At 45.8% G+C, this 15542-nt stretch overlaps 1 protein-coding gene across 13 annotated transcripts in view; it reads right to left on the bottom strand.

Moving 5' to 3' along the window:
- ppfibp2a (PPFIA binding protein 2a) overlaps positions 1-15542 on the bottom strand; it is a 156421-nt gene that overhangs the window by 17141 nt on the left and 123738 nt on the right. For 12 of the 13 annotated variants that reach the window (XM_069903068.1, XM_069903073.1, XM_069903071.1 and 9 more), the window contains 4 exons: positions 14785-14845; positions 13280-13318; positions 8873-9041; positions 3235-3373 (listed from right to left, as the gene is read on the bottom strand). In XM_069903068.1, coding sequence (XP_069759169.1) covers positions 3235-3373; positions 8873-9041; positions 13280-13318; positions 14785-14845 — 408 coding nt within the window. The remainder of the gene's footprint in view (positions 1-3234; positions 3374-8872; positions 9042-13279; positions 13319-14784; positions 14846-15542) is intronic. The other variant, XM_069903077.1, reaches the window with a different exon arrangement.

The following is a 15542-nucleotide window of genomic DNA, read 5'->3' as shown; positions in this document are numbered from 1 at the left end:
GTGTAACACTGTGGTGTCCATCACTGCGTCCTGTGCTGTGTAACACTGTGCCCTGTGTAACACTGCAGTCTCCATCTCTGCGCCCTGTATATTTGTTTTATTATTGCACTACTTGCTCTATTTAAGTAATGGGTTGACCTGCCTGTACACCACACGAAACAGAGCTTTTCACTGTGTGATAAAGTTTTGAAATCTATTCTGCGTGCAGTCAAATCTGTCTCCACTGCTTGCTGAGGCTGTACGCTCTGCACCTTAGCCACTTGATGTACACAAACAATGGTACATATTAAACAAGGACTTTTACAAAGGATTCAGCGGGAGAATGTTCCAGATTTGTTCCAATGGACAAAGATGAGGAGAATGTCTTCTGCCAGAGTGTCATAACTTGTTGGGAGCAGAGATATTGCTCATGTCCAAGATTGAGACAGGTGATCTCAGCACAACGGGAGGGGGTCATGGGAACCAAAGCAAGAGTGGGTGAACAATGAGACTGCAGGGACTCTGTGCCAGACAGTGTCCTTGGAGAGAGATAGTCAGCTGGTGATTTCAGTCGGGGCCCTTGATTGAATCTGACCCAAAACCTACACCGACCATTTCTCCCCACAGATGCTGCCCCTTTGTGTCCCCTTGTTTTGGTCTCACCTACCAGTGAAAACAATTTTCCTGCCTCTATCTTATCTATCCCTTTCATAATTTTCTATGTTTCTATAAGATCTCCTCTCATTCTTCTGAATTTGAGTGAGTATAATCCCAGGTGATTTAGTCTCTCCCTTCAAGGGCCAACCCCTTCATCTCCAGGATCAACCTGGTGAACCTCCTCTGGACTCCCAGGCCAGTCTATCCTTCCTCAAGTATGAAAACCAGAACTGCCCACAGTATTCTAAGTGTGGCCTCACCAGGACCTTGTATAGTTGTAGCAGGACCTCCTTGCTCTTGAATTCAATTCCTCTCGTGATGAAGGCCAACATTCCATTTGCTTTCTTAATAACTTGTTGTAACTGCAACCCCACTTTTTGTGATTCATGCACAAGCCCTCCCAAGTCCTTCTGCACGACAGTAGGCTGCAGGTTTTCACCATTACAAAGGACTCTTGGATGAGTACATGGATGGGAAGGGTTTCGAGGGATATGGAATAAATGTAGGCAAATGGGATAGCCTACTTAGTCAACATTGACGCGTTGGGTCATGGGACCTATTCCTGCTGCATGGCCCCATGAAAAGTTGTTCCTTTTTATTATTGTAACAAACTTGTGTTATTATTAGTCTTTAGGTTGTAATATATATTTTTAGTACTCTGAGGGTTGGACAGGGAAAACACACAAAACAAAGCACCATTTTGAAGAGTCACCATGGCTCCTATGACCAAGCTGTAAACAGAGTCATCAACCTAGTATTATTGTTCCATTGAAAGCCTGCTTACTCAAAAAGACAGCTTATCTGCTTCTTCTGAGCAGCAATAAGTTTGGATTGTTCCATTAAAAGTTTGAAACAATAGATGTTTTCTAAGAAGACACCTGTCCAAACAAGTGGGAGGTCACCTGCCATGAGTTGTGCTTTTGGGAAAATGAAACCGGGAACCGGTTTGATCAAAACAGCCACGTGATTAAATTCACTTGGAGCTGCATTTTTAACGTCATCAGAGAATCATCTGCAGCCAGAATTAAAGTGGCTTCAGAGAGGATGGCCACTTCGACTGTTTCTCTTGGTCAAGAGAAAGAGCAGTGTGTCACTGTAGACTAATCCATGCCTGGGCAAAAGAAAGCAAGATAATTCTTGCAGTTGGATCATAACCATTTTTGATGACTACTTTGTTGAACCCTTGCCTATGTTTGTGAAAGCATAGCAGAAATCACAAGTTCTGTAACCTCTAAGCAAGAGAGGGGAAATTGTGAAATCATTCGTATGAAGAAACATTTCTTTGAAAACAACTGGCCAAGAATTCATGAGTTTTGATAAGTCTCAAGGTACTTCATAATTACTTCTGAACGTCAACTTATAGATTCTAAGTTTCAACACAAGATGTTTAAGACTGAACTTTGATTCATCTCTTCAGGATTGCAAGTTCGTCACTCTGGGAGCAGAGTCTCTACCAGCTGGAACAGCAGCTGTTCTGTAACAGCAGGACCAGGCTGAAGGCTTGGGGGTCCTGCTCCCCATGGGGAGACTGCACAGGGGGCATCCTGGGAGCCACTGCCCACAACCTGGGGGAAACAGGAAAGCCAGGGGGCGACAGAGCATGGGCACAGGTGTCCTCCCCTTTCATTTATCTATCTATTTATTTATTTAGACATACAGCATGTTAACAGGCCCTTCTGGCCCACGAGCCCATGCTGCGCAATTGACCGACAACCCCAGTAGGTTTTGAAGGGTGGGAAGAAACTGAAGCCCATGGAGGAAACCCCCATAGACACAGGAAGAGGTACGTTCTTCCCCCTTAGTCTTCCGTCTTTAATTAACATGTTTGCCTGATTTTTTTTTATACCTTGAGGAAGGGCTCAGGCCAGAAATGCTGGTTATATATCTTTACCTCCTTTGGACACTGCGAGACAGGCTGAGTTCCTCCAGCATCTCTGTGTGTTTTAACTACAATCAGTGTCTGCAGACTTTTGTGTTTCATTTCAGCATCCAACATCCAGGTGGGGTGGGTGGACGTCAAGGGTATGTATATTTTACACAGAGAGTAGTGGATGTCTGGAATGCATTGCTGGGGGCAGTGTCGGAGGCTGGTACAATAGGGAGATTCAAAAGACTGACAGGTACATAGATGCAAGAAATATATGGACTACGCAGGAGGGAAAGGGGTGATTGATCAAAGGTAATGGGGAGAAGGCAGGGAAGTGGGGCTGAATGGGAGAGTGGATCAGCTCATGATGGAATGGTAGAGCAGACTCAATGGGCCAAATGGCCTCCTTCTGCTCCTAAATGGTCATGCAGCATCTGTGGAAAGCTGTATCCAGAACCATTAACCGGACAGCCATTGTGTTTGATGTTGGAGAATTACCAGCAATTAGACATAATTCTTCCTACCCCTTTGTGGCGGTAAAGTTCATGCGAACACACACTGATGAACACACGTCCATGACACACACACACACACACACACACACACACACAGACACAGGAACACGCATCCATGACACCACACACACACAGGAACGCACATCCATGACACCACACACGCACACACAAAGAGCTGTATCCCAAGGGACATAAAAGCCAGAGATTGTGACTCACTTTCCCAGAAGTTTCTTGAAACCCTTGTTCTTTTTGTTCTCCGAGGATATCGAGGAGAAATGGTCTGTCTCAGTGGCCGTGGAGAGAGGTGAAAGATCAGGGGAGCTGAGGTTGGAGTCGATACTTCTCTCCATTCCTCCTGGTGGGGAAATCACAGCATTAGATACAGGAACAGTGCTGGTGCAAACCAAAACCATTTACACTGTAGCTCACCAGGTTTGGTTCTCTGGTAGAAGGTGAATCCTAGTTATTGTTGATAAGAACATGGATTCTTGTTACTCACTGAATGACAGCTGTAGTTCACCAGGGTAGGGCACTGGCTTCCTGGAACAAGGAGTCAATTCTGCTCTTGACTGTTCTGGCATCTGAAGAGATTAGGTTCTTTGGACACATCTATATACAGGAAGGGTCCACAAGGAGATGGACCAAATGCAGGGACATGTCAACTTGGTTGGGCTGGGCTGCAGAGCCTGCTCCTGGCTGTATGACCCCTGGTAACAATAATCCATCACATCAGATTCAAGGACAATTTCCTTCCTGCTGTTATCATTCTTGAATGGACCTCTCCCTGGTAAAAAAGAGTGCATACTGTGTTTCAACTGCACTTTCATCTCTGACCTGCAATGCCTCCGTTACACTCCATTCTGCACTCTCTGACTTACTGCAACACCAGACTTTGCGCTTTTGGTTATTCTTGCACCGCCTGCTGGTCTTAAGTATGGGTTAACTTGCCTGGATAGCAGGCAAAAAAATAAAGCTTTCTCTTGTATCTCGGTACCCAGAGGAAGTGGGGGAGGGACATTTAAAGACATATGGATAGGAACCTGGTTAGGAAAGGTTCAGAGGGATAGGGGTCAAATGGGACAGCATGGACAGGTTGGGATGAAGGGCCTGTTTCTGTGCAGTATAACTCGATGACACTCCACACAGTCCAATCCTACTCTTCCCTTACCCTCCAATACAGTTATATGATTCTTGTACATATTTAAGTTGCTACTTTTTTCATCAGTGTTTGTGGAAGGTTTCATAGGACATTGCAGCACAGTTCAGAGCCTTCAGCCCATGAAGTTGTGCTGACTTACGTAAACCCATTCCGCAGCAATCTAATCCTTCTCTCCCTCACACCCTTTATTTTTCTTACATCCGGGTCAGGATCCAAGAGCCTTTTGAATGACCCCATTGTACCAGCCTCCTTCACCACCCCCTGCAACGCTCTCTCACTGCTCTCTGTGTGAAAAAAACTTACCTCTGGCATCTACCCTAAACTTTCCTACACTCACCTTAAACAGACGTCCTCTGGTATTTGCTGCTGTCACCCCAGGGGAAAAAAAAGAGCTGCTGTCCACCCTCTCATAATCTTGTACACCTCTATTAAGTCACCTCATCCTTTCTCGCTCCAAAGGGGAATGTCTCAGGTCTAGCAATCCAGGTAACATCCTGGTAAGTCTTCTCTGCACCCTCTCTAAAGCATCTATATCCTTCCTGTAATGAACTGAACAATACTCCACCTTCTGGAAATTTTATTTAACTAGCTCCTCAGACAGCCTGCTTTGGGAGAGTGTTGAGTTAAATGAAACTTTACACCAATGGTTCTCAGCCTTTTTCAATCCACTCACATCCCACTTCAAGTCATCCTTATGCCATCGGTGCTCTATGGTTAGTAAGGGATGTGGGTGGAAAGAAAAAAGGTTGAAAACCACTGTTTTAATCGTACCTCATTGACTCATTATTGTGAGAAGGTTGAGAACCACTGCTTTACACTGACAACAAGTGCTGGCCTTGGCAGTGACTCAGTTCTCTGTATATTTTGAAAAGGAACATTGTTTGGGAACCAAACATATTTGAGTTTGGTTTATGGTGTCTGATTTTTAACACATTGGCCTTCATAAATCAAGGTATTGAGTATAAGAGTTGGGATGTTATGATAAAGTTGTATATAACATCAGTGAGGCCAAATATAGAGAATTGTGTGCATTTTTGGTCACCTAACTACAGAAAAGATATCAATAAGAATGAAAGAGGGCAGAGAAGATTTACTAGGATACTGCCCAGACTTGGGAACTGAGTTACAGGGGAAGTTTAAACAGGTTAGGTCTTTGTTCCTTGGAGCACAGGAGAATGAAGGGAGACTTGATAGAGGTGTTTAAAATTATGAGGGGGATAGACAGAGTAAATGTAGACAGGCTTTTTCCACTGAGGGTAGGTGAGATTCAATCTAGAGGACATGGGTTAAGGGTGAAAGAGGGAACGTGAGGGAGAACCTCTTCACCCAGAGTGTGGTGGGGGTGTGGAACGAGTTGCCAGCTGAAGTGGTGAATATGGGCTCAATTTTAACATTTAAGAGGAACTTGGATAGGTACATGGATGGGAGAGGTGTGGACAGCTATGGACTGGGCGCAGGTCAGAGGGCCGAGGCAAAATAAATGGTTCAACACAGACTAGGAGGGCCTGTTTTCTGTGTTGTAATGTCTATGGCATCATCAGAATTGTTGGTAAATTAACTCTGGCAAGTTGTTGCTGGCACAGCTGGGACTCTTGGCGGTCCACGGACACGTGGTTCCTCGTTGAACGCACTATGCCATCGTTCACTCATCCTCGAGAGCCCTGCTCCAGACTGTCCCAAAAATAAACAAAGCTAGGAAAGTCCTGGCCAGTGAAGAGGTGCTCACGGGATTCCGTACCTAGAGTGGGAGCGCTGGTACTCCTGTTTCGGTCTTGAACCATCCAGCAAAGCAGCGAACCACGTGGAGAGAGGAAAAATAAAAAGTGGAAGAGGTGCGGCAGAAAGGGAGAGTTTCACAAGTGAGATCAACTCAATAAGCAGGAACAGCAAACACGTGCAAAAACACACTCCACAGCAAACCCCAGCACTGCCGACGGACACAACACCAAGAAAACACTGGAAAAACACAATTGGTCAATCAGCACCCACAGAGAGAGACAAACAGGGACAACACTTTGCTTCAAAAACAATATGTCCAGTTTGAAGACGTGCCCCTGCTTTTACTTCTGTAAATAGTTGGTCTGAATTTCAGCTCCAGACACCATTTGAATATAAAATTAAATAATGCCCTTTGGGGTATTGTGAGCAGTTTTGGCCTCCTCGTTTAAGAAAGGATGTGCTGGCTTTGGAGAGAGTTCAGAGGAGGTTCACAAGGGTAATTCCCGGAATGAAAGGGTTATCATATGAGGAGTGTTTGACAGCTCTTTTGGAATGTTGAAAGTCATGGACAGAGTAGATGTAGAAAGGTTGTTTCCCGTGGTGGGAGAGTCTAGGACAAAAGGGCACAACTTCAGGATTGAAGGATGTCTGCTTTGAACAGAGATGCAGAGGAATTTCTTCAGCCAGAGAGTATAATTTGTTGCCGCAGGTGGTTGTGGAGGCCAGGTCGTTGGATGTATTTAAGGCAGAGATTGATAGGTTCTTGATGAGCCAGGGCATCAAAGGTTATGGGGAGAAGGCTGGGCAGTGGGGAAATGAATTAGCTTATGATTGAATGGCAGGGCAGACTCGATGGGCTGAATGGCTTATTTCTGCTCTTATGTCTTATGGAATTCTTCTTCTAAACAGTAAAAATGCAGAAATGCTGTAGGGCAGCACGTTGGGCATTATAGATAGCACAACACTTTTACAGCATCAGGACCAGACCCGGGGGTGGGGGGGGGGGTTAGAGTCCCGCGTTGTCTGTAAGGAGTTTGTACATTCTCTCATTGCCTGCATGGGTTTTCTCTGAAAGCTCCAGTTTCTTCCCACCGTACGAAGACTTACTGTGGGTGTGAGTTAATGAGGTGTAAATTGTGTGGCACGGACTCATGACCCGAAATGGCTTGTTGTCGTGCTGGATGTCTAAGTTAAAAAAAACTCAGCAGGTCTCTGAGCGTCCATAGGAGGTACTATCTCCCACAGCAACCTTGCTGTCCCTTGTAAGGATTCCATTCCCCTCTCTCACTTCTTTCACACCTCCAATGGACACTGTGAGATCTGTTGAGTTCCTTGTGCATTTCAGTGCTTTTATTACAATCACAGCATCTGAAGACTTTTGACTTTCATTTCTTCTTCTAAACGTTGACTTGGAAGTTTATCCATCTTAGTTAACATTCTACCTCATCAAATCTCTCCTGCCAGGTCACCTCTGGGGCTTCCCAGTTTCCTTTGGGAGATTCTCAAGGCAAATTCAAGAAATTCACTCTTTAGGGCCATCTAGTGGCCAGAGTGTGCAACACTACCCTGTGACATTTGACACAGGAGATGTTGACATGGCAAATTATAATGGAATGCATTTGCAGTAAAGTGTGGCATCAAATCTGAATGGCAGAATGTACCATTAACAGGCAGGAAGGGTGTGGCATGCAAAAGTGGTGTGGACTCAGGGAGAATGGGGAGCAGATACACAGTACTGTGGGGTCCAATCACCCATTTCTACTGTCTATGGCTCTGTACAGGGTTTAAACGGCTAAGGGTCTGGGCCCAAAATGGTGCTTGGCATTGGTGTCATGGGCTGGCACATACATGGCACGAGTAATAAGAAGAACATCCCCCTCCCCCGCTGAGGTGGAGAAGACGGCCCTGAGGACAGTGGCCATGGTGGTGGTGGACCAATGAGGGGGGTCTACAGCTGAAGGACACACCCGTGTGGCTTATGGGCGAGGAATCCAGACGGGCTGTGGGCGGCTCAAGGTCAAAGCCGCGGGCTGCTGGGAGACTGCCTCATGAGAACCAGGTATCGGAACTGGGGTTAAGGACAAGGAGGGCCCACGAAGGGTCCTGGGCACTTGAGGGCTTTCTTATCATGTCGGAGGTTTGGATCTGGAGCTTGGGTTGCCGATGGTTTGAACTGAACTGGAATCTTGTGCGGTTGCAGAGGCTGCGGGAGGCAAATCCATGGATATTGACTCTGGTGGGGGGGTGTCCTCTCTTTCTCTGACTGTAAGGGGCGCTGGGCAGTGCTAATAGCAAATCTTTGCCTGCGTTATGGTAGGCTAAAGGAAATATTGTGTAACATTACATTTCTGTTTTATTACATGACCATAAATAATATCTGATCTACCAATGGCACCATTGTAAGCACAGCCATGAGATAGTGGGACAGCTTTTGGGAACAATATTTTCATTCAGGCTTTCAGTTCAAGAAGGCAGCTCATGAACTTACCGCCGATGTCTCCCTTGCACTTCCTCCCATGATTTTGTACATATGTCCTCTGGCGCTGGCCTCCTACAAGATTATGAGACTCTATCAAGTCTCCTCTCATCCTTCTACACTCCACAGAGAGAAGTCCCAGCTCTGCTAACCTTGCCTCATAAGACTTGTTTTCCAATCCAGGCAACATCCTGATGAATCTCCTCTGCACCCTCTCCATAACTTCCACAACCTTCCTGTAATGAGGGAACCAGACTGAACAAAATATTCCAAGTATAGTCTCGCCAGAGAACATGATGTGGTTGTTCCTCAAATTCCTCCAAACCGTACTGGGTTGGTAGCTTAATTGGGTGGCATGGGTTTCAGAGGCCAAAAGGGTTTCTACCCATTTGTATTGTTTTTTAAAAAACAAAGTTCACAAATACCAATTTTGGTAAAACTATTTCAGCCACAAAGCGGCCTGTACCAACCGAGAGGGACTCTGAATCGGCCATACATACTCAGGTTGGTGGTTGAGCTCTCCCAGTCTTCAGCACCTCCTGCTGTTGAGCTTGGGTCAGCAGCGAACCCTTGTTTCTGAGAGAAATGGTCACCCTTGTCCAAGTGATTTGAGGCTGAGACTTTCCCTGGAAAGGTCTGGTACTTGCTGTCATCCAAGTAAGGCTTTCGCTGTTGAACAAAGGCAAGAGATGCTCAATAGATATCAGACGCATCGTGACACTGAACAGAAGGTGACGGGCAGTATAAGACCAGCTGGTTTCTCAAACCTGCTCCAAACCACAATGACAACATCTGGGTTAAATACTTTCTCCCTTTCATCTTTGGTCCCTCGACAACCCATTCCCAAACTGTGGAGAGGGTGGCTAGGTTGGGACTTTTCTCCCAGGAACAGAGCAGGCGGAGCCAGGAACTGATGGAGGAGCTTGGATAAGGTGAATGGTCACAGGTTACTCCCAGGGTAAGGGTTATGGGGAGAGGGACTCAGTAGGAGAATGGATCAGCTCACATTGGAAAGGCAGAGCAAACTCAATGGGCCAAATGGTCTACTTCTGCTCCTATCTCTCATGATGTAAGGGAATCTAAAACTAGAGAGTAAATCTTTAAGATGAGGGGTGGGGAAAGATTTAAGAGATCTGAGGAGCTCCTTCTTCACACAGAAGGTGGGGGGTGTGTGGAACAAGCTGCTAGAGGAAGTGGGAGAGGCGGGGACAATTATAACACTTAAGAGACATTTGCACAGGCCCATGGATGGGAAAGGTTCTGAGGGGTATGGTCCAAACACAGGCAAACGGTAGGCAACTTGGTCAGCATGGGCAAATTGGGCAGAAGGGCCTGTTTTGGAATGAGAAAACTCGAATTAGGAGAGAGACCAAAAGAAATTTCTAGAGAGGTTGGAGGACCTGTGGATTTCCCTGGCATGGAATGCAGTGGAAGCTAAGATAGTTTCAGTTAGAAACAGACACGTTTGTAGACTGAAGAGCATGGGGTGAAAGACGAATGTGACATGGAGACAGATAAGATCTAATCCAGTACTACTGTTGAGTTCCAGCCAACAGTATTTCTGACTCAGGAAACTTTTGCATAGTTTCTGGAATCCTTGTGCGTCTACACTTAAAAACGGACAGGGAAAGAAGTTCAGGAGAAATTTCTGTTATAGCCAGTCCATGCCAAACTATTCTGGCTCATCCCACTGGCCTGCACCCGGGCCGTATCCCCGTGTACCTGTCCAATCTTCTCTTAAATGTCAACATCAAAACCCACATCCACCACCTCCACTGGCTGCTCATTCCACACTCTCAGCCCTCTCCAAGTGAAAATGTTCCCTTTAAACCAGGGGCGTCAAACTCAAATTCACGGAGGGCCAAAATTAAAAACTTGGACTAAGTCAAGGGCCGAACTAAATATTTATTGAAAATTTTCAACAACATCTGGAGGTTTTCTCTTCTTTCAACATATGTAATGTTAAACTTTTTCTTATTAAAATAAATGTTTAATAATAGTTTTGGATAAACTCTTTCCAGAAGCATTAACAAATGAGAAATAAAATATTCAATAAATAATATTTCTCTATAGAGGATTTGTCAAATGTTGCTAGCGTGCTGTCGAATAGTAAAATCTGAGGGCTATTGAGAATGTGGGAGAATAACATGATTCCTGAAACAATCAAATGGGTGACTGATTGTGGGCATGAACTCTAGCAGGGTTATTTGCCATGCCCTTTTTCCATTGGTAGAGATATCCTTTGATTTACACACTTTTCAAGTTTTATTCCTAATGAGCTTGTATCCAGGTGCAGGACCATTTTTAACCAGGAATATATTTATCACTGTGACATGAAACTATTGGAAGATCGTTTTATCCTGAGATTAAAGTTCATAATACTTACTCAGGCCTGTGTGTGGGAGGGCGGGGGTTTGCGGGCGATCGGGTTGGACAAAGACAGTGCGGGAGCATCGGCTCTCGCTGCAGGGTGGCATCTCGGCGGATCAGCGGCCCCGTCACCGTGAGTCGCGGGTCGGCCTGCGGCAGGGAGGGGAAGTGGGCAACAGTCTTGGCGAGGTCAGGCCCGAGGCCTCCGGTTCCGGGTGCTGGGAAGCGGCCTTGGCTTCCCCTGACACCGGCCAGGCCACAAAACCAGAGTCCACGGTGAGACCCTGCAACGTAAACAGGAGGTGGGGGCGATTAGCGGGCTGACGCCAATGCATTCTGGGATTTGAAGTATTAGCTGTGCATGCGCTATACTGGCGCGGTGGCCAGCGGGCCACCTCTAATACATTTTTGAAATGATCTTGCAGGCCAAATATAATTATATCGCGGGCCAGAGTTTGACTTGTGTGCTTTAAACCAATGGTTCTCAACATTTTTCTTTCCATTCACATCCCACTTTAAGGAATCCCTACGCCGTTGGTGCTCTGTGATTTATAAGGGATTGCTTAGGGTGGGTTGTGAGTGGGAAGGTAAGGTTGAGAATCACTGCTCTAGACCTGATTGTTACTGAAATATTTTGCTTGAGAAAAATTGTCATTGGCCCATTTCCTTTGGAATTATGAAAAAAAGTCAATGCGGTATGATTAAAATAGTGGTTTTCAAACTTTTTCTTTCCGCCCACATACCACCTTAAGCAATCCCTTACTAATCACAGAGCACCAATGGCATAGGGATTCCTTAAAGTGGTATGTGAGTGGAAAGAAAAAGGTTGAGAACCACTACCTTAAACATTTCACCTTTTACCCTTAATCCATGTCCTCTAGTTCTTTTCTCAGCCAACCTCCATAGAAAAATCTTAATGAATCCAGAGCAGAACAAACAGGTTGAATGTTTCCCATGTGGTCTCCAAATTCTACGATTCTACTAGTCTCTAACAATCTTGAACTCCCCCAGGTGCGGCTGAGGATTCTAACAGTTCTCAGTCCTCCGAGCAAGAGACATTTCACCTCAACTGAGCACCAGTCTACTGTTGAAGGGACTCGTCAGAATAAATAGTTTGAGGATTTGTGGAATTTGTTGTCACATACAGCTGTGGAGGCCCGATCATTGGGGGAGTTTAATAGGTATCTAATTAGTCAGGGTATCAAGGTCTATGAGAAAAAGGTCGGAATTTGGAATTAGATGTGAGAACAGTTTAGCTTAAGGTGGGTTGTGATGGGCTGAATTGTCTACTTCTGTTCCTTTATCTTGTGGCATGGACTAGGTGACCTGTTTCTGTGCTGTAGTGTTTTATGGCAATAACAGAAACTGCACCTGATCATCTCTCCCTATCTGTTTTAAGTGTAGACACACCAAGAGTTCAAAGAAATGTCCATATCCCAAAGTTTCCATAACTCAAGAACACTGATGGTTGGGATCTCAATAGTTGTAATGGCTTAGATCTTAGTTAGAATTAGTAAATTAGTGTAGATCTGCATTACAGGTTCAGCTACCAGATTACAGAATATCAGAAAGAAGGTTTCAACCTGATCCCTTCCTTCCCAGTACAGAGAATGCCTTTATGAAGCAAGGTTGATAAAGCCAGACTTTTTTTTAATTTGTAGTGACAGAAGATGAGAGGTGATTTAATAGAAGTGCATAAGATGATGAATGGCTTAAATATAGTGGACAGCCAGAACCTTTTTCCTGGGGCAATAAAGGACAACAGTTAAAGGTGACTGGAGGCAAGTTTAGGGGAGACATCAGCGATACATTTTTTTTTATACAGAGAGTTGTGGGTGCCTGGAATCCATTGCCGGGGGTGGTGACAGAGGCTGTTACAATAGGGACATTTAAAAGACTCTCAGACAACCACGTGGACGTAAGAAAAATTGAGGGTTGGGGACGCAAGGTTAGATTGTTGTGGTGTTTGGTTTACGTAGGTCAATACAACATCACGGGTTGAAGGGCTTGCTCTGTCATGTTCTCTTGTCTATGTGTATGCAGTGAAGCAGTTCCCAGGTTGCATGGGTGTGACGAGCTCAGCGATTGAAGACATCCGAGAAGATCTGTCTCCAGAAACTCCAGGTTGCTACACGAGGCTTCATCATTACCTAGCCAAGGACTGAAGGGAACTTCGCAACAACTGGTTGACTCTTGACCACCACCTACTGGAGGGAGGGGGGAAAGTTTCTCGATCAATCCCGCCAGGGCACGAGTTCGGGGTAACTCAGCAAGAAATGCCAGCCTCCCCAGCAAAGCCCATCACCCCTCCAGAAATGGATAAGCCCAAAACAGCCTCATCAAAAACAAAGGCATCGCAGAACTTTGCAGCAGGGGCTTAAGTAGGTTAAGATTATGTTGGAGATTCCAAGGATTTCATTTAAGAGCAGGCTGACAATCCCCTTTCCCACTAGGCACATGCACGCGGACATTGAGTGGCACAGTAACCAATGGGGGTAGCGAAGAGGATATTAAAGGTTAAATAAACAAGTTAATACCTCAGATTGCTGGGGTTCCTCATTCTCACTGACTGAGAGCTGCGGAGTTGGAGGAGGAGAGAGGAGGAAGGTGGAGTTAATGCACAGACTGATGGAATGAAGAATTAATATCGACATTTTGTTAGTGAACACTGTGAGCTCTGCCACACAAAAGGAGAACACAGCCACGTTTGGCTCTGGAAGCATTGGAAGGCATTTCGATGAGCAGTGTGCTCGACTTCTCTGTCAAGCGTTTAACCATCTGGTTTCTGTGGCCAGAGGTTTCCAAAGGAATGCTGCTCCACTACACTCCCGTACAGCCCAGCCCCAACACTAGGATTTTGCTCTTATCTATAAAAGCCATCATCCCTTAAAGAGTCATTGACATGGAGCAGGCCGTTCGGCCCAAATCATCCCTTCTGGCCAAGATGCCATCCAGAGCTGGTCCCATTTTCTTGCCTGTGGTTCATATCTCTCCAAACTTTCTAACTAGGGACCTGTCCCAAATATCATAACTAGACCAGCTCTACCACTTCCTCTGGCAGCTTGTTCCACACACCCTCTGAGACAGGAAGATACCCCTCAGATCTTTCATAAATCCTTCCCCTCTCACCTTATATCTGTGTGTGCTAGTTTTAGACTCCTCTACCCTGGCAAAAATTACCATGCTGTTTATCTATGTCCCAATGGACAATGTGTCTGTCTCCGCCTGACAAATGGTTTCAATCTCGCCATTATCAGACTCATGAATGAGCCCCAAAATAGTAACATTATGTTGCCTCTGCTCAGTACCAACTGACCTCTCTTTGCACTTCTGTACTGTGCCTTACTTGTTGTACTATGTACGAGATGTCTAACTGGATTGCTCGTACAACTACCTCTATCACTGCATTTTATTGAGTCACACAGCAGGGAAACAGGCCCTTTGGACCAACCTGCACATGCCGACCAAAATGTCTCGCTGACACTAGTCTCACCAGCCTGCAACTGGCCCACATCCCTCTAAACCCATCCTATCTGTGTATCAGTCCAATTTTTAAAATCTTCAACATTTTAAATCGCCTCCTCTGGATAATGAATGGCGGAGCAAGCTCAACAGGCTGGATGGACGACTTCTGCTCCTATTTTTTATGCTCTTATTTGGGGTACATGGATAGAAAAGGACTACAAGGATATTGGCTGAAGACAACAAGCTCAGGAAGTTATCTCGGTCAGCATAGAGAGTTGGGCCAAAAGGCCTGTTTCCACATTGTATAACACTATAACTGTGTTACACATCAGGGCAACTTTCCCAGCCATGGCTCCTAATATTCTTTTGATACCCACACTGTCCTGGAACAATACAACTGGTGCATCCTAATGACATTCCCTTCCACTCCAAGGCTCACCTAACTCTCGCTGTTTTTGAGAACTTCCCAATGACCTCTCCACAGTAAAACCCAACATATTTGTGGTTGCGTGGAACTGAGAGTCCGGATTTGATTCTCCCTCTACCCCCACCCGAAGTGAATAGGCATGGCGCTGACCTTCTGAGATCGGACCGTATTTAGCTCCTCCAAGCTAGCGGATGTCTGCCTTGGCTGCGTCCTGCAGAATTTGAGAGGAAACGATTGTCAGAGCAGGGGTTGTGGAGACTGCATTCGTAAACAGAGAAGGTACAGTCACAAACAGCGAGACGCTGGTGGGGTTGGGTGGGGGGAAGACTCAATGGGTCGGACGGCATCTGCGGGGGGAAATGGTCAGTCATCATTTCAGGTCGGGCTGTTGGTTGAGGCTTGTCGTCGTGGTGAAATGAGGGCGAGGTGGGAGGAAGGGGAGAGGATGGATCAGACTAGGCTAATGAGGAACTGTTGGGTTTTCCCAGAGGTAGGAAGTGAGGGGGCTCTCCCTGAAGAGAAGATTAGGGGGAAAATGAGAGGGGATGCAGGCAAGTATGGGGATTGGGAGGGTAGGTGTTGTGCGTGTGAAACCGGTTCAATGGATCCCAAGGGTAACGAGTCTGAACACAGGCTGGTTGAACAATAGTGTTTTATTTACACACGTAGGTAGTGGTAAAATACACACTTGCTGGATTAAACGATACACTCACAACCACTCACAGGTTGAAGGCTTTACAATTGTCACATACAATTCCCGCCACCCCTTGATATCTTTAGCAGGCACGGCTCTTATCTAAACTAAACTAGGCACAGAGATTTCTAAACACAAGGTACTACAGCTCCCAGCCCTTTGTCTGCACACCTTACCAATAACTCTCCAGCACTGTCCAACCTGGAGAGGGGCT

The sequence above is a fragment of the Narcine bancroftii genome, chromosome 1 (assembly GCF_036971445.1).
Source record: "Narcine bancroftii isolate sNarBan1 chromosome 1, sNarBan1.hap1, whole genome shotgun sequence".
Lineage (NCBI taxonomy): Eukaryota > Metazoa > Chordata > Chondrichthyes > Torpediniformes > Narcinidae > Narcine > Narcine bancroftii.
This window is presented reverse-complemented; position numbering and strand designations above follow the sequence as displayed.